This window comes from Rousettus aegyptiacus, unplaced genomic scaffold (assembly GCF_014176215.1).
Source record: "Rousettus aegyptiacus isolate mRouAeg1 unplaced genomic scaffold, mRouAeg1.p scaffold_m13_p_4, whole genome shotgun sequence".
Classification (NCBI taxonomy): domain Eukaryota; kingdom Metazoa; phylum Chordata; class Mammalia; order Chiroptera; family Pteropodidae; genus Rousettus; species Rousettus aegyptiacus.
Genome location: NW_023416307.1, coordinates 61,721,383 through 61,740,328, shown reverse-complemented (window position 1 = coordinate 61,740,328; position 18,946 = coordinate 61,721,383). Strand labels below are relative to the sequence as shown.

Genomic DNA, 18,946 nt, shown 5'->3' with positions numbered 1-18,946 from the left:
CTATGATAATTTTTAGGTTATTTACTGAATTCTTTTTAAACTTCCTGATCCAATTTAAAGCCACTTAGTAGATTGAAAACAAGAATTTCTACATCTACAAAACAGGAATTTTTAATCCACAAACTGATGGTGAAATAAATTGTCCTCCCCCCCAACCCCCAGATTAGACCCTTTCAATTCCAATGAAAGTCTCTGCTCTGGGGGTTCATTCCAAAAGAGAGGATTATCATAATCTAATTCCGGGCATCATTGTAATTGGAAAGATATTTTGAACTGTTTGCTTTTAATTATTTTTTCTTCACATTAAGAAGGCTAGAGCCTTTCTGGTGTTTCCTGTTTTCATTTTTTTTTTTTTTTTTCTCCAAAGGATGCTGACCTGTTGGATGTAGAGAGCAAACACTTTGAAGACCTGGAATTTCAGCAGCTCGAGCACGAGAGCCGTCTGGATGAGGAAAAGGAGAACCTGACCCAACAGCTCCTGCGCGAAGTGGCTGAATATCAACGGAACATTGTTGCTAGGAAGGTACTTTGCCAGGTGTCACTCAATGTAAAAAATCAAAATACGCCCCTCACTATATAGCAACAATAATAATTAGTAGAGCTATAGGATGTGTCTGTCTACCTGTCTTTACATCTGAACAACTTTGTATGTTTAATTGCATATAATACTTAGCAGTTTATTGAGCCTCCCATCTATATGCCAAATGGTTCTCCAAACTAGGTAAACCGAGACATGTTACAGTCATTACTACTTAATGCTGTAGATGCGTCTATGAATAGTATCTATTTTTTTGCTTTCATGTGAAAACTAAGGCAGAGAAAATTAGAAATTTAGATATTTGTTTTAAATTACTTCTTCTTGCAATCATAGAAACTAGATTCAGAATAATTATATGAACGAAGCTTATTTGAGAATTTTTCTCTGTGTCTACTGTCCAGTAGTTCTCAAAGCAGGATGACAGCTTGTCGCCATTAAAAATAGTCCTGTAGATTCCCATGCACATTACTGATGCTGCCCCACCTCTAGCACCCAGATGTCCAGCCCAGAATTCAGCTCTTGTTCCAGAATTTAGAATCAGACACCAGTTCTCTGTACTTAACTCATAAAACTGAGTGGAAGGAAGAGAAGGTGACATCTTAAGCTCTCAGTTTAAATAAGAAATTCAATTATTTTTTCCCATGAGGAGTCTCCCAAGATGATGTCAAAAATTCATTTATAGTCTAAAACGGGATTTCCTCTTGACTTCTGGGTTCTTCAGATAGATTTTGTCACTTGAACTGTATCGGGTAAAGAAAAGCCATGAATTTGGCAGGTCAAAGAAAGTGCCTTACAGTCTCTGGGTAATAATCTCTGCCCACCATCAGTGAAAATGTGGCCACTGTTATTCCAGCTGTAAACTTTTCTCCCTTTTGTAGGACACACTGGCAAACCTTTATATGTCTAATATGCATCTTTCTACGGCCATCTTTTTTTCCTCTAGGAAAAAATTTCTGCATTGAAAAAGCAAGCAAATCACATTGTCCAGCAGGCTCAGAGAGAACAAGACCATTTTGTGAAAGAAAAGAATAATTTAATAATGATGCTGCAAAGAGTAAGTATATTCCTTTGCAGCACTGGTTGCAATAAAACACAGATTTCAACTTGGAGAAAGCTGCTTCCTTCAAAGCAGGTGCCTTTTAATAATGAATGGTGATTCATAATTTAAGAAAGATTTTTAATATACATTTTTATTTAACCCTCCATATTAATAAACTGAGATTCTGAAAATGACTAACTATAATTCAGAAAATAAGCAAGGGTGTTTCCTTTATGCTATTCCATGATATGAAAATCTAAACTATGGAAAATCTGTATGTTTCTGATTTTATTTTATTTTTTTAATTATATTTTTCTTCAAATAGGTAAAACATGCTGTTTTTTTTATAGCCGTCAAACATTTTGGCTCAACTGCTCTGGTGTTTTGAACCACAGTTATTTGTTTGTGGGTCTTCCCAGCAAGTGGATTCAGTTTAGGATAGGTGGTTAGGTAGACTCCCCCACATGACTGATAAAATCATTCTCACCCACGGGATCGTGCGCATATTACAGCACCTAAATGGCTACATGGAAAAGGATTCCTTTGCTCAAAATGCAGCCTAATTTCTTGATATGCTCTCTAATCTAATTTCAGGAATAAGGCACCACGAGTTAAAGTTAATGAGGCTAATCTCCTGCCTGAGCTTTACATGCAAGCCACTCTCTAGGAATATGAAACTTGGGATCATAAAAATATGAGGAGGGCCCAGAATGATGTGCAGGAAAAAAAAAAAAATCCAGAATGATGCATTAAAGTATGAGGTTGTACCATCATCCTATGTAGAAGAAACATAGCTGGGGTATTCCCATCTTAGCTACTTTTAGTTTGAGAAAAGAGAGGAAAATTGGTCCTTCACATAGAGTTATGAGTCCACATGAGGTTCCTCTGTCATTCACACTGATCTCTGACAGCTCTCCTCTTCGTGCTTTTCAGCACCTAGAAATATCTGAATGGAGCTGTACTTTCCTTCTCTGTCTCCTGCTCTAAGGAAGAACTCTACTCTAGTGCCATTACCCTGCCCATCACTATTTACACTTGGCATACAGTATTAGATAATGTAACATGTAGTATTTAGGTAGTTTATGAAATTTTAGCAAAAAAAAAAAAGCTCTAGGGATAGATTTTAAAAATGGGTAAGCACACTCATAGAAATACCATTTCTTAATTAAATTATATAAAATATAGTTATCTTGTAAAAATTGTGGTTCACAAGTGATAAGGCATTTTCCCCAAATTAATCTATAAATACATCTCGATCCTGATAAAAATCCCAGTAGACATTTTGTAGAAATTGACAAGTGGATGCTAAAATTTACTGTTGATTCTCATTATTCATGGATTATATATTTGTCATTTTGCCTCCTCACTAAAATTTGTTTAGCAGCTGATCCAATCAATACTTGTCATGCTATCATTCATGGATATGAACGGAGTGGTGAAATTTTGAGTCACTTAACATGCAGGTCTTCTGATGAGGCAATACCTTCTTTTTTCAGCCCCTCAAATGATAAACGTGTCCTTTTTGTGGACTATTTAGTGCCATGTTTTCACATTTTTGGGCTTTTTGTTGGTGATTTTGTTGTGTAAAATGGCTCTCAAAAATAACACTAACATACTGTCTGGTATTCCTAAGAGCAAGAAGGCTGTGATGTACCTTATGGAGAAATGGGATGTATTAGATAAGTTTCATTCAGGCATCAATTATGTTTCTTTTGTCTCTTAGTTCAATGTTTGTGAATCAGAAATATGTATTAAGTAAAATGTTTTTAAACAGAAACACACATAAAACAAAATTGTGTATTGATCAGTTGCTGAAAATATTGTGACTAGAGGCTTACAGGAACCCAATCCTATAATTCCCCTAGGAACAATGGTTCAATATTTATTAATTCAGTGTTCATGACAATGTAATAGAACATAAACTATGCAAATAATGAGAATTAACTATATATAAAAATGCAAAGAGTATCGTATAGCCAAAACAACTTCGAATAAGAACAAAGTTGGAGGATTTATATGATTTCAAAGTTTACTATAAAGCTATTATAGTATTTAAAACTACTCATATGTTGTGTGATGCTGGCATACAAATAGACATAGATCAATGGAAACAGAGAATCCAAAAATAAACCCACACATATACTGTCTATTGATTTTTTTTTTTTTTTTTTTTTTTTTTTTTTTTTTTTTTTGACGGAGCCTCTAAGACAACCCTGTAAGGAAAGGAAAGTCTTTCCAACAAATGGTGCTAGACCAACTGGGAAAACATCGGAAAAAGGAACCTCAACACCATCTATCCTCACACCATATGTATAAATTACTTTGAGATAGATCATAGACCTAAATATAATAATTGAAATGACTAAGTTTCCAGAAGAAATTATAGGAGTGCAAGTACACTTTTATAGCCTGAGAGGAAGCAAAGATTTCTTAAAGAGGAAATGACAAAGGACTGTAATTGGAATATATTAAAAAGTCATAATTCAGTAATAATATATAAACACCAAATAAATAACTTTTTTAAAAAAAGCAGTCAAAAGGCTTGAACACAATCACTTCACAAAAGATCTATGAAGAGTCTATAAGTCACATGGAAAAATACTCAGCCTCATTAGTCCTCAGGGAAATCTAAAGTTGACTAAGCTTAATAGATTTTGTGTTCCTTCAGGAAAAGGAAAATCTTTGTAATCTGGAAAAGAAATACTCCAGCCTCTCTGGGGGTAAAGGGTTTCCTGTCAACCCCAATACTCTAAAAGAGGTAAGCTATGATTTTACATGTGTGCTCATATCACCTTAAAAATCAAAAGGTATACTTCAGTTTTATGCGATTAGCTGAATTGGAAAAGCATTAACTTAAATGACTTAAGAAAGCACTCACTTTGATAGCATTCCTGCCTTTTATTATTTATGCTTCAAGGATTTCCAGGATCATCTTTGTGTCTAATGCAAATGCTCTGTGTGTGTGTGTGTGTGTGTGTGTGTGTGTGTGTGTGTGTGTAGACTTTATTTGACAATGACATTGTAGGTAAACTTGGAGTTTAAAAAAATTTAGGATTCAGATCAAGATTGGTCTTAAATTATTTTTTTTTTACTTGCAATTTCCTTTCTCAGTTCTTCCTCTTTCTTATTTTACTTCTTTTTCTCCTAAGTCTTATAGAACATGAAAATGGCCGTTAACATTTGAAAAGATAGTTTGGTTTCTTTCTTTTCTCCCATAATTTTCTTCCAATGTTGTTTCTGATGTTTTTCTACTAAATTGGAAAGTTCTATTTACATTAAGCTATACATACTCTTCATCCCAAACATCCACTTTCCTCAGTCTGCATTACCACTCTTTCTCAAATATCTCTTTATAGAGCTACACTGCAAGATTATATTCAACAACCTTTTGATACCTCCAATTTATAAACAGTCAATTCCAGTTTTCGTCATAATTTAAATTCTTAGTAAAAACCTCGCTTTCCAGCCTGGAATGTTTTCTTCACTGGCATAGTGATATCTTACCTTTCCTGGAGCAACCTTTTGAGGGATTGATAGGCAAAATAGAAAAACACGAGTGTTAAATTTAATACTATTTTACTTTTTTAAAAAAGGTATTACTTTATACTCTTTATTCTTTTTTCATGCTGTTTTATTGGTGTGGTGAAAATAATGATTGGTCTGTACAATTACTCTCCATGAGAATTTACAACTGCATTTTCCTCAAATATCAATTCTAGAGTTTTGGAGAACATAAATTTTGATTCATGGGTATTTTCTCTAAGCTGAAGCTAGAACTGAATCATTGAATTTAAAGTAACTGGGAATTCTCTGTCCTGAGGGTAGAGTTGGGAGTTGGGTTAGCTACCTTCAATTGAAATACCCTGGAGTTGCAACTCCACCTTAGCGTGTGTGTGTGTGTGTGTGTGTGTGTGTGTGTGTGTGTGTGTCTTACTAGAGAAAACTCACAAGAGGCAGCGTAGTTTCTATTTTCATTTAGTTGAGGTACCTAAAAGCTGGATTCCATTACAATAAATTACTGTTTTATCAATGTCTGAGGGCAAAAACCAATAACAGTCCACTTTTACTCCCACTTTAATTTGTCAGGAAACAGAAGAAGAGGGCACGATCTAAAAATAAAGACTTGTGGAAACAGTTCTTGAATTAGAGTTAGTGATTACACTGTCAATTTTGTATCTCAGATTTTTGCTTGTGTGAAGATTCTAAATGTTGTGTAGTGAAACCTCATTCAGTCAACAGAATGAATGTGAACGCCTCTGGGTATTTTAAAATAAAAAATATTGGGTTATTTATAATATAATTCTATTGATTTCACCAGAAAAAAATATTTTTAATGTTTGAAATGTCATTTTTAAAGATTAAGCACTGTAAATCCATTTTAATTGCTGATGTTTTCCTAATGAAACATTTGATAATACCACGAACATCTGGCTGTGCCGCTGTAAGCTCACTCCATTGTACTGGAGCATTAATACTCTCGCATGCCTCAGCTCTTGCTTTCTGTGTGTTTAACTTCTGAATTCCTCCTTTTAGGGCTATATCAGTGTAAGTGAAATTAACGAGCCATGTGGCAATGCCACGAATCTATCCCCTTCCACTCAGTTCCCTGCTGATGCTGATGCTGTTACCACTGGGCCTACCACAGCTGTGCTGGTGAGCCAGCCACAAAATAAAGAGGTGTGTTGGCATGACATTTCATTCGTTCACTGCCTTCCTCATGTCAAAAATTAACCCATGGTTAACTGAAAATGAGGGTGTGTATGACATGTATATGTCTGGTCGACAAGAAGGGCCAAAGTGATACCAAGTTTGAAAATATATCAATTTGGAGGAACTGCTCTGCTAGTTATACTAGAAATCATGAATATATGTTACGGAGAGGACCACTAGGAGAAGTAAGTTCAAAAAATTAAACTCTATGTCATAGCACTCTAACCCAACCTAGTTTTCTTAAAACCAAAAGTCTTTCTGTAATTATTGGTTTAATTCACCTTTCCAATCTGACTTTGTTTTCTATTATGTTTTTCAGCATGATTTTTTTAATGTTACGCCTTTTTAAAACATCTGGCAAGTAATAGTAAATGAAAATACCTTCTACTGATCCAAGTTGTTTGAAGGGTGGGGTTTTAACAAGTGGCTAAATGCAAAGATACTGCCTATCATTTGTGGCTACTTGATTAAAGTATAAGAAAAGAGAATAATCAGATTATTGATTTCATTTCTTTGTCATATTCTTTCATTTCATCTGGACACATTTTTTTTTCTCCTATAAAGCAAAGTTCATCTGTCTGTTCTGGATCTATGTTTCCTTCCACACTTTCTCCTCATCCTATCACTCAACCTCCATCAGCCCCTTGGCCTGAAGTCATGGCTCCTTCTGTCGATCCTTTCCCTTTAAATGACACACCTCCTCCTCTACCAGCTAAGAAACACAGAAGGCAGCAGCAGCAGGATCAACAGGTAATTAGGAACTGAGGAACTTGTGTTCAGAGTTTGGAAATTTGATCTTGATGACAAAGTTCCTCAGGTGGAATCTTTTCTTCAAGTTTTCCAAGTGTATTTTTTTAAAAAGACAAAGTGCATACTCCTTTGCTGTTTGTTTTGTTTTTTAAAGGACATTTAGTATGTTATGAAGTTGTTGGGAATGTTATAAGATTTGAGTCCTTGATTGTCCTCTCATGGCTTTTGATATGTTTGAGCTCATCCTCATGCTTCAGTTTCCATTCGGCCAAAATATTGCAAAATAATAATCATTTCCATAAAATCCATGGCATAAAAAATTGCTGTGTCAACCATAATAATAGACATCATTCCTTTGCTATGTGTCAAACTTTGCTAAACAAATAAATATCTCATTTCTTCCTTCTAACAATCCCATGAAATAAGAACTCCACGTTGACATTTAGGTAACTGAGGTTCAGTGTAGGTAAATATTTTGTTCAAGGTCACCCCATAACAAGTGCATTTGCCTTATAGAACAGTTTTTATTGACCAGATTTTTAAATAAATGATTTATTATTCTTAATGTTGTCCTTCTTTTACTACATTCAGTGCATATTCATGCTCGGGTATTAAAAAAAAAAAAAAACTATTTTGAGGCTACTTCCAACTATGATCAAATTCCTGTATGAATTTGACCTTAGAAGATTTTAAAGAGTTATAGTCACTAGATTCCCAAAGTAAGTGAGCCCTGCTGTGCTATACCTAGCCCTTAAATTTCTTGAAGTTGCCTTTACTATCTATTACTTTTTATGAAAGGACTGTATCTACCCATTATCTTATGTTAATAAATATTAGCTAGTGTAAGTAGATAATTATAAAGTGAAAATGCAGATATTTTTCATGATTGGCATGTACGAAGATTGATAATCAATTTGGTAACTCAAATGTGCATGAATTTTTACACATTTCAAAAGCCTAAACTTCATATAAAAATGATCAGACCTAAAGGACTTTTAATTAGGAAATAACTTTACTACTGAAAACATTTTTTTGAAAGGCTAAGAAAAATTGGGGTAAAATTTTGCCTTAGAAATCTAAAAAGAAAAAAAAAGGAAATAATCAACAAGAAATTTTTTTAATGTGAGGGATTACTACAGGGACTTCTTAGCCAAGAGCTCTTTTAAATAAAAGAATAACCTATATGGAAACATTATGTGGATTTGGAGTGTGTTAATGTGATTGAAATATTATTCCAACTTTAAAACAGCTCCCCTGTTTACTCGCTCTTTCTCTTCATCTTCTTCCTTCTCCCCTTTCTTGTTCTCCTCACACTGGGATCTGTGCCACCACACAGAACTGTCCAGACAGACAAGGGGAGAAAGTGCTTACTTGCTTTGTCCACTGGCTGTTCCGCCATCCACATGGCGACCATCATAATAATTTGTAAGTTGTCCTGAGGCCCCAAGGCAGCAGGCACTACTATGAGAGTGAAAGGTGGATTTTTTGTTTGTTTGTTTCTAGGATCAGTAGTAAATTCTCCTAGTGTCTGTGTATCTTACCAAATGCTAGCCCAAGCCTGTGTTAGTGATCACGAGTATAAGGTGAATTGTTTTAATTCTGTGGAAATTCCCAAACTTCTTTGTAAGCGCATACTTCTTAATTACTTCAGTGACCAGTTTCAATTAGTCAAGTTTTGCTATTCTGCTTTACATTTGCATTTAAAGCACTTTAGAAGTCTGGAAGAAAGGAAAAAACAGCATAAAGAAGGCCTCTATCTGAGTGACACTTTGCCTCGAAAGAAAACCACACCTTCCATATCCCCACATTTCAGCAGTGCTACCATGGGGAGAAGCACCGCCCCAAAGGTAGGACATGGGAAAACCATGGGCTTCGCATTCAGGGAGCCTTCCTGTCCTTATGTTGACTGATGTCCAAAGGTCCTTAAAGAAAAGGCTAAATAATAAAGCATTAAATTTGCTTGGTGAGCAGGTGTTATAACTAAATTACATATTCTGTCTTATTCAGAGGACATTTTGAATTGTACTCTGGGACCTGGCCCAGGGTATTTTCTGTCACCACCACACAAGCAGTAGGTGGCATTCACTTACATGACAGACTCCCATGGCTGCATCCCAGATTTACAAATGGGAGAATATAAGCTCTGGTTTTCAGGAGCGATAGCAACAAATATTTACTGAGTCGTGTCTGACCCTGACACTGGGCTAAGTGCTTTATGTGGATTGTCTTATTTTAAAATCCATCACCACTTTTCAGTAGAGGAACTAATTGTACGTATGGATAAACTGAGGTATAAAGAAGCTAACTGACTAGCCCAAGTGTCTTCAGCTGTTTAGCAGTGAAGCTGGAATATGAACCCAGGTGGTCCGACACCTAAACCCTAATTCATGTTCTGCCAACATGCCTGAGGAGTTGATGCAGGAAGAGGAGGAGAGGCAAGTGAGGAGTTTCTGAGTGGGTCAGGCATTGGGCCCTTCCTTTGTTTTAATCTATTTTACAAACTTGTGCTCCAAGAATATCTTACATAAGAGATTTTGCTATTAAAGAGAGTGATAAATCACTGGGGTAGTTTATGGGTTTCTCCAATTTTCAGCCTACTGGATAGCTGGGGATAGATGGAAAATGGTATACCTGTTACAGGGTAGATCTCTGTCCTGGTGCATGATGTGCATGCGTTCTTGCCCCTGCATCTGCCCTCTGCTCCTTGTGCATGAAGAACTCTGAGTTTTTCTCTAAGGTGGTTTTGGACAGTGTTTCCCCATTTTTTGGAGTTGCTGCCACTGGAGGAATTGCTGTGATGTGGAGACTTCCATGGAGCTCCTTGGGAGGAATGGTGACTGGCCTTTACCATTGAGCATCCACAAACTGGATGAAAGACCTCTTTCTTCGCCTTCTGTGCTTAGATAGGAGTTACGGAAACAGGGAAATGGTCATGTCCCAAAGCACTGTCTTGGCCTGTTGTTTGCCTGAAGTTTTTCCTCCTGGTTCTCGCAGGCTCACTTGCCGCTGGGACAGAGCAACAGCTGTGGCAGCGTGCTCCCTCACTCACTGGCAACGATGACCAAAGACTCAGAGTCTCGGAGGATGCTCAGAGGTATGTACCTTTTAATTCAAGTGTCATATATTTTGTTAAGCATTATAAGTCCTCAGAGAGAGGGAGGGAGAGCAACGCTGAGGATCGTTATCAAGGAGATCAAGCAAAGTCCTCAGTTCTACTCTTAATGTGTCTCCTTTGAGGAGGGATATGTATATCCTTATTGTTGTACTAAAGTAACTTTTCCTGTCTATGTATGTGACTGGTATTTTTTAAATATTGTACTTCATAAATTCAATAGACTTCTCAAACCAGAAAGGGCTCTAGAGAATTACTAACCTTCCCATTTGATAGGTAGAAAGAAAAGAGAGCCTGCCGAGATCCAGAAAGATCACTAAGCACTTAACTATGTTGCCTACCTGATTTGTGACTGAGCCACTGTGAGGAACCGTGTGCTAAAGACTCACTGAGCTGACTTGGTAAATAGAGCACTAGTAGCCCAGGACAGAATTCTCTTAGGCTTTTTAATGTGGTTTGAGCTTTTATGCTATGTGATTGTTAGGTTTCAGGTAGACTTTGATTCTCAACAAGTTTTTTCTTTGTAAAAATGCATTGCATTTATAATGGAGTTCCCAAATAGTCTTTGAGGCGCTACAAGAAATTTCTATAATGCAGTTCCGGGGGTGAGCTTCTCAATGAGAAGATTAGAATTGCTGTGTTAATAGAGTCATTTAGGTCAACAACTTACATTGACCCTCAGTTTTGAGCAGGCGTGGTACTAGAGACCAGGAATGCCAATGAATGACATGATCCTTGCCCTTGAAATGCTTATAGTCTAGTGAGGAAGAAAGGCCCATAACAGATGATTTCAACAAAATGTGGTAAATGCAATGATGGAAGTATGCCAGGATGTAAATTTGGATGCTGATAGAGAAGTGGGCGTTTGGCCCTTAAATGCATTCATGCATTGTGGGTTTGAAGCCTTTTCTTCCAAGCTGGCTGTGATTCAATTCTGACTACTCAACCTCTCTGGCTGTGGTACCAGGGGGATGAAGTTTTCTATCAGAAAAAAAGAAAAATTATTATATAGACATTTTAGTGTATATACACATGTATATATGTATATGTAATGTATATATGTATGTGTATATATATCACTTGATGTATATATATCACTTGAATGAGGTTTCTGAATCATTACTAGAAGTGATTTAAGAGTTAATAGAGTCTATAGTAGTCATAAGAGAGGTTCATAATATATGATAGGTTTATAATGTTAACATTTAAATCAAATACATTTGATTGAACTTCTCTTTTATTTTCTTTATTGTAATTTCTTAATAAGCTAAAAATATTTCTGGTGATTTATAAATAGTGAACATATATATTAGTATATTTTGGCTGTCACTTCTTACTGTTCATTTGGGGGTCAAGTCTATGTTCTAGTGCAGCATTTTTCTGTGATATTTATAGACTTCTTTTAAAATGAATTTTCCCACTGGCTGAAGACATCAAAGCTTGGACTGGCCCCAAAACTGTATTTTATGTTGAAAGTATTTTCTTAAAAAAGACAGTAAGAAAAACTAGACCTTTTTACAAAGTGAATGGATTTATGAAAATCAAGAGTGTTAACATTATCATGTAAGAGGATTCTTGTGAGAGTATAGTGAAACTGAAGGAATGTTTCATCTCAATATTGCTAATCTCTGTTTTCCCCTCACATAATGGGAATCCACATGCTGGATTCATACAGGAAAACTGAACCAATTCCCTGAGGTCACATTAGGGACAGACCCTCTGAAAAATATGTTCTCTTTGACGTTTTTGCTCTGGTTCTTCACTGGCAGGTCTTTTGTACACTCTGGAAGATGGCAGCTTTAGTCTTGTCCTACTGCAGCTCTAAAATGGTGTTCCTTAAGGAGTTTGTGGTGCTGATGAGGCAGCTTCTGAGGAAATAGAGAACCATCATATGTGTTGATCCAAGCAGCAGGTGTGATGTGTCTTGTGAGGCCTACCCGCCTCCCTTGGCTCCTTCACCCAGAGGAAGAAGGGTCAAGGACTACAGTGTTTAGAGCCATAGCTGATCATAAAACTGGCAGGATTTTCTGCTAAGCCCATATTAGTGGACCACAATGACCAGAAGGGATGAATCACAATTTCATTTAGAATTGTTTCACTAGCACTTGTTGGCTTCGTTAAAATAGCAAACACAAGTAAAATGCCATGCTTTTGAAAAAGTTGGATATAGCTCATTTAATAGATCTTATCATTTTTCTTGACTTTAATACAATTAACTTAAATGAACTATTTTTTTGCTGCTTATTCATAATGGATACATCAAGGACCATGGTGTAAGTATAAACCTTCCTTCAACTAGCACCATTTAAATAGAACTGACCATGGGAATCATGCAAACGAAGATCTCTGAGAGCAGAGTTTAAAGCAGAGAGCCCAGGAACTTGGCTCTTAGAGTTGTAATGGTTATTGGCTTTTGTACAACTTGTGAACTATTGCTTTGGAAGCTTTAGCATGAATGAAATTTTTGTCCTTTTGTCTTCTGTTCAATGCAGGAAAGTCCAAGAAAGGTATGACAATCTTCCTTGTGTGGTGTTTTGTTTCTACCAAATAGTGAAAGGCCATTGTCAAGTCATCTTTAAGAAATGATCAGATTTAAAATATACAATGGTGAATTTTTAGTGTAATGCATATTTCTTTTACACAATAGAGAAAAATTATTGCACATTTGCTAGAAACACAATACTGGGTGCAACTGCTGTTCATTCAGAGGCAGCTGCATGACCCTCTTTTGTTTTGTTTTGTTTTGTTTTGTTTTGTTTTGTTTATGACAAGGTCAAACCATGCAGGAAACATGAGTGCTTTGGAAGCATTGCTTTATGAGACTTAGGATCTAGATTAGATAAAGAGTGGGCCTTGTGATGTATGTAGGATAAGTATAAAACATGAGGCCAGGTGTAAATAGAGCAGGCTATGTAGGAGTATGGAAGGATTTAAGGGACTCCTATTTAATCATTTTATTTGAGCCTATTTTATAAGGAAGATTTAGTGTAGAGCGAAGGACAGTTTAAATGACTGTCTCGAATAAAATGCTTATTACTGTGGCTAGCTGGTAGAGATGTAGGATGTTAGAGGTTTGACCTGTTTTAAAATTTGATGGACGCCGCTTCAAATAATTGAATGGCATTTTACAAACCTTAGCTCTTCAAAACTATTTGTCACTGTCTGCTTGAAAAAAAGAATTATTTGATAGATATAATGTTGTTTTTGTTCTCCCTGTTTTCTGGTTGACCAATATGTGTGAAAGGTATTTTTTTTTCTGTAACAATCTTTTTTTTTTTTTGCCTAAGTGTATGCGTATGTCATAAACTTATTGTTTTGTTAACTTCTTGAGTTATTCTCTCTAAACTCAAATTTAATCTAAAAATGTGAACATTTCACTTGTCAATCTGGTGTTGTTACTAACGCCGTCAATAATTGCATGTTGGAAGAGTTGTATATTTTTTCTGTTCCCTTGTCATCCTTTCTGATTTTGTATCTTTTTTCTCATTCTCTATCATTCTCTTCCTGACTTGTCCCGTACCTTCATCTTCTGGCTGTGGACTGTGGTTAGGAAGAATGAATTTCTCAGCAGGTGAGCTATGAAAGGCTAAGCTACCAAAAATACTAATTGATTTTATCCTCTTAAACCCAAGTTATAATTTTAAGTCATCTCATTTCTATATTGAGACCTAGATAATAAGTTTAAAGTATATAACACACATTTAGAAAACATTGACAAGACTATATATTCCACAGTGGTTCACTCATAAGGGACTTTACAGGTCCAATTAGCCAGAATTCACAGAGACCGGCATTAAAAATAATAATAATAAGCAGGCCTTGCACATATTGGAGAGCAAAATATCGTCTCTCCCATGGTGGTGAAGAGAGTTGAGTTGGTTTGAGTTACCTGATATGCTATGCTTAGCTATCAGCCTCAGAGGGTATCAAGTCTCACTTTATAAACCTTATAAAATACCCCTTTACACAACTATTTCTGTCTTGATAGAAAAGATTTGGAGCATTTACAAGACCCTTTCTACTTTTTGGTTGCTGTCCCACTGCCGAATGTTATTCTTGCTACATAATTTAAAAACAAAATACGTAGACTCAGAGGTTGGTAAAGTCTCATTTTTCCTAATCCACTTAAGTTGCCTCATCTCAAACAGTAAATGCACTCTACTTTCTTATTGAGCCACTAATTTAGTTTCAGTTTATAGATAAGAAAATCCATTCATTAAATGACTCCCTTTCATGACGTCCACACGCTAATAAATAAATGGGGATTCTGTGATGAATGGGCCATGCACGTGCCCTCCCTGATAAAGAACTCCTGTTGAAGTGCTTCTTCACTGAACCAGCATATCCCCTTGGGCCTCCTACCAGGGTACCCTCCTTGGTCTCCTCCTCTCCTGGGGTGTTTCCTCTATTGAAAGTACCTATACCTGTGGATGACCAGGCCAGAGCCTGAATCCAATACCAGCTCTTTGGATTCACAGCAGTACAATCCCAGGGTCACAACCTTATTTGTAATTGCAGGGCTAACTTGTTTCATTAGAATTGTTCAGGAGGGATGAGGCTAGGCCTGGTGACCTTTGAGTTCCTCATGATCAATGAAATGTTACCTGTAGGGAGAGAGGAGTCTCTCCATGAGGTTGATTTTTCCACTGACATTGATCCACAGAAAACGGAAGTCCTGTATGGGGAAATATATGCTCATTAGCAGCAGGCTTTTTCACTTAAGTTGTCATGAAAATGTAAGGCTTATTTTATCACAGAATGATGGAAGTTTCTCTGAGCCTGGGCCCAACCTCAACAAAATAGTGAGGTCATCTGGGGAATTTATGTGCACAATCCTTAGCACAGTACACCTTGTCACACAGCTGTCCCTTGTGCCTACATCTGAAAATTCTGAGTCATTTTTATTTACTACCTACCGCATATGAAAGTGGTAAGATCTTTTTCTTATTCTGTGGTACTTTCAAAAAAAGAAATCCAGGAAGATATGAGGAGCAGGTGTTTTAGGAAGAAATATACTTACCCTTTTTTCTGTTTTCTTCAAGAAAATGTTAGTTTCATCATAGAAATTGACTTTTCCTCATCATGAAAAACTGAAGGGGAAGAGAGGTTGTGATCCACATCAAGGGGGGTTGTGGTCCACGATACTAGCTAGAGCAACATCTGTTTAGTGAATTGAGAAATTTTCTTATCAGTATGATCCCTGCTTCATGAGTATATCATACACAGAGAATTAAAAAAGAAAGAATAATTCAATCTATGATGCCCAAAATCAGCTACCAGAGAGAAAGCCATAGCAATAACACAGAGCAGAGCCAATGGCCTAATGTGCAGCTGGCCAAGTACCAGGGTAAGGAAAACACCTCTTATTAATGGTGCTAAATGATACAGTTTCCTACTTTGTTTTAAATTACATGACTGTTTTTTAGGGATTTGTTTTTTTATACTCAAACAAAGAAATCTCTTTCATGTAGTCAATGTCAATGTGGAAGTATTCTTTGCCAACTAGTCTTTTTTGAATCATGAAGAAAGATACATGTATGACCTTTTCAAATAATTTCTGATTTTTTTGTCCCATTCTTTTCATAATGAATAATTGGAAACTATTTAAAAGGAGCAATTAGTAATTCCAAAGGTTCAAATATCAAAGGTAAATATTTGAGTAATGAATTGTTTTGCCTTTATACATATACATATATATATATATATATATATATATATATATATATATATAGGCACATGCTCTGTGTTTATGCCTGCACTGGCTTTATTTAATGCTTTGTGGATTAATTGTTACAATTAATGACATTCTATCTAAATTCCAATTGCGTGCATTTATATTTTGCATCTTCCCTTAGCTAAGTGATATGTAGCTTTTACATATATATGACTGTATGTTGGTGTTTACAATTTCTAATTACAGTTTGTATTAAGGAAACTTGTTTTCCCAGAAATACCTTAATCTGAACTAACATATTTTCACTTAATTATCTAAAAGTGCTCCAAATACTAATGGCATGGAAATTCCTCATACAACTAAAATCACTTCACAGTAACTTTTGATGTATGACGCATTGTTAAAGTATTATGGATGTGGCTTCTGCTTTTAAATGGAAATGTTTAATCAACAGCAGAGGAAGCTGTCTGGAATCACTTGCCTTCTCTCACCCTCTTGTCTGCATTTTGGCCATTTCATTACTAATTAAAAACCTGTTGAAAGGTAGAGCACAGGAATAGAGGCAAAATTTAAATGGTCCAATTGTAAACTCTTAACAGGTCTGATAATAAATTTACTCAGGAAGAAAGAGATTGCAAACCGCGGTACTAGCTAGAGCAACATCTTTTTAGTGAATTGAGAAATTTGCTTATCAGTATGATCCCTGCTTCATGAGTATATCATACACAGAGAATTAAAAAAGAAAGAATAATTCAATCTATGATGCCCAAAATCAGCTACCAGAGAGAAAGCCATAGCAATAACACAGAGCAGAGCCAATGGCCTAATGTGCAGCTGGCCAAGTACCAGGGTAAGGAAAACACCTCTTATTAATGGTGCTAAATGATACAGTTCCTACTTTGTCATATGGTTGCTATCACCAACTAGCAGAAGGCTGACAGTGAAGGTGGAAAAAAAGAGAGCTATGTGTAATAGATCTTTGAACAATGATGTTTTGTTGTAACACTGATGAGATTTTATAGAAAGTTAATTCTTTTTATCAATTAGCCTGTGGTAAAATTGGTGTTCTTATGTATCATTTCACCACAGTTCCAAGAATCTATCAATGATATTAAGTGAGGACTTACTGTATATACAGTAATTAAGAGGAGTACAACCATCGAAAGAATTGTTGACTCTACATGTTTTAAATAAGTAATTGGCAAATGAGGGAAATTGAAAAAAAATGAGGAAAATGTTCCATTTGGCTCTTAACCAGGTTAAATATATTAGTGATGATGAGTTAGAGACAAGTTTCTCAAATCCTGCACCTATGTGATCCACATGCTCTTTTATGACTAGATCAAGTATCTCTTAAATTTGAATATCATGGAAGAGGGGACTGCCCTAAGATACTGGTATTACTTATCAGTAGGAATCATCTTGCCATCACTTGAACCCAGCTATTTTTAGAGGATTTAGGACCTTTAATTGTGTGGGGGTTTTTTTGTTTTTGTTTTTTTTTGTCTTTCTGTGAGTGCTGATGTATTATTCCCAGTTGTGCGGAGATGTGGGAATGGCATAGGAAAGTGTCAAGTGATCTGCTAACAAAAAGAGATCACTCATAAGACCACTTCTTTGAAACTCTTGCTTGCACTGAGCATGATGCTGTTTCTTTGATCTTTTTGGCTTCAAAACAAATTAGACCAAGGGCCAAGTTTCATAGGCAGATGTTTGGGGTTGCTGGTATGAGTCTTATAAGATCTAAGACTGAAAAATGAGCCATACTAACATATTTATGGCTCTTTCATTAGGGTATAATCACCAACAGATGAGTGAAGGGCAGAGGCAGAAATCTTCTGAATTTTACAACCGCACAGCATCTGAATCAAATGTCTACTTGAACAGTTTCCGCTACCCAGATCACAGCTACAAGGACCAGGCCTTTGATACTTTGAGCCTAGACAGCTCTGATAGTATGGAGACCAGCATCTCTGCTTGCTCACCTGACAATATTTCCAGGTAAGATTTATTTGTAGGTAAAGTTTCTGGTTTGGAGAAGTACCCGCTGATTTCCAAAAGTAAAGATGTCGGTTTGGGGCAATGTATATGGATAAGCCCAAATTTCTGAGATATAAAGGGTCTTTAATGCAGAAGAAGGTTGGATGTCATGGTGGCCTTTAAAGGTAATTTCTTTGTGTCCCGTGTGACTTAGCCAGTCAGGCATCATATAATCCATTTTTCTCATTTATTTTTTTACATTGGAGTTCACATGTATACTGTGCTTTAAAATTAATTTGCTTCCGTTGTTTGACTTGAAGTTTCATTAGGACTGCTTTTGATTAAATAAAGAAAATTTTCCAGTGATAGAATAAGAATTTCGAAGGATTCCTTACCCTTTTGTCTCATTAAAAGGAAGGCTTTAGATGATCTGCATACTAAAATTTTTGTAAGGATTTAACCATTCATATTTGTGTTCTTCATACTTTGAGGCAAGCAAAGGTGGTTTTATGGAATCATGGCTAAAGGCACATCTAAAATATAAATCTAGTCATGATATTTCTTCTCTTCAAAAACTTTGATGATGCCCTACTACCATTTGAAAAAAGTCAGACCCCTGAGCCTGAGCGTGGCATTCTAGATCCAGCCCAACATCCCATTCATTCTCTCTCTTCCTGATACATCTCACAGAGCTTCTTATTAATTGACAGGGAAATGCATTCTCAGATTTCTGTGCTTTTTATCATATTGGTCCTAGCCCAGGAATCATATAGTTTGTTCATTGAATCATTTATAGGCTCCTTCATTCCACAAACACTTAAAGAATTCTATACAGTTAGCAGTAGGCTGGAGTTGGCTCATACTGGCTGGCAAGTGCCAAATGTGCACATCTCCGCCTAACTCTATGATCACTGATGTACTTTTGGTAGTTTGAAACTGGCCAGGGTGGGAGTAATTACTCTACATAAAACAGCATTTGCTACATATCAGTTTTTTTTGTTTGTTTTTCTCCAGAGAGCTGGTTTACCAGCCCACTACTGTCTACAGTCAGTTTATCCTTTCATTTGTTTATTCACTCAACCTGTACTTACCGAGCACTGATAGTATCTGGCATTGCAAAATGTCTATACCATCCCTTTTCCC

The 18,946-nt window shown here is 36.2% G+C and overlaps 1 protein-coding gene across 15 annotated transcripts in view; it reads left to right on the top strand.

The window, feature by feature from the left end:
- The window catches only part of PHLDB2 (pleckstrin homology like domain family B member 2), a 196,869-nt gene that overhangs the window by 160,722 nt on the left and 17,201 nt on the right, over positions 1–18,946 (top strand). For 4 of the 15 annotated variants that reach the window (XM_016150728.2, XM_016150722.2, XM_016150727.2 and 1 more), the window contains 10 exons: positions 368–523; positions 1,482–1,592; positions 4,246–4,335; positions 6,111–6,254; positions 6,852–7,037; positions 8,744–8,884; positions 10,032–10,131; positions 12,642–12,656; positions 13,700–13,720; positions 17,617–17,824. In XM_016150728.2, the coding sequence (XP_016006214.2) occupies positions 368–523; positions 1,482–1,592; positions 4,246–4,335; positions 6,111–6,254; positions 6,852–7,037; positions 8,744–8,884; positions 10,032–10,131; positions 12,642–12,656; positions 13,700–13,720; positions 17,617–17,824 (1,172 nt within the window). The remainder of the gene's footprint in view (positions 1–367; positions 524–1,481; positions 1,593–4,245; positions 4,336–6,110; positions 6,255–6,851; positions 7,038–8,743; positions 8,885–10,031; positions 10,132–12,641; positions 12,657–13,699; positions 13,721–17,616; positions 17,825–18,946) is intronic. The other 11 variants (XM_016150735.2, XM_016150731.2, XM_016150725.2 and 8 more) reach the window with 10 other exon arrangements.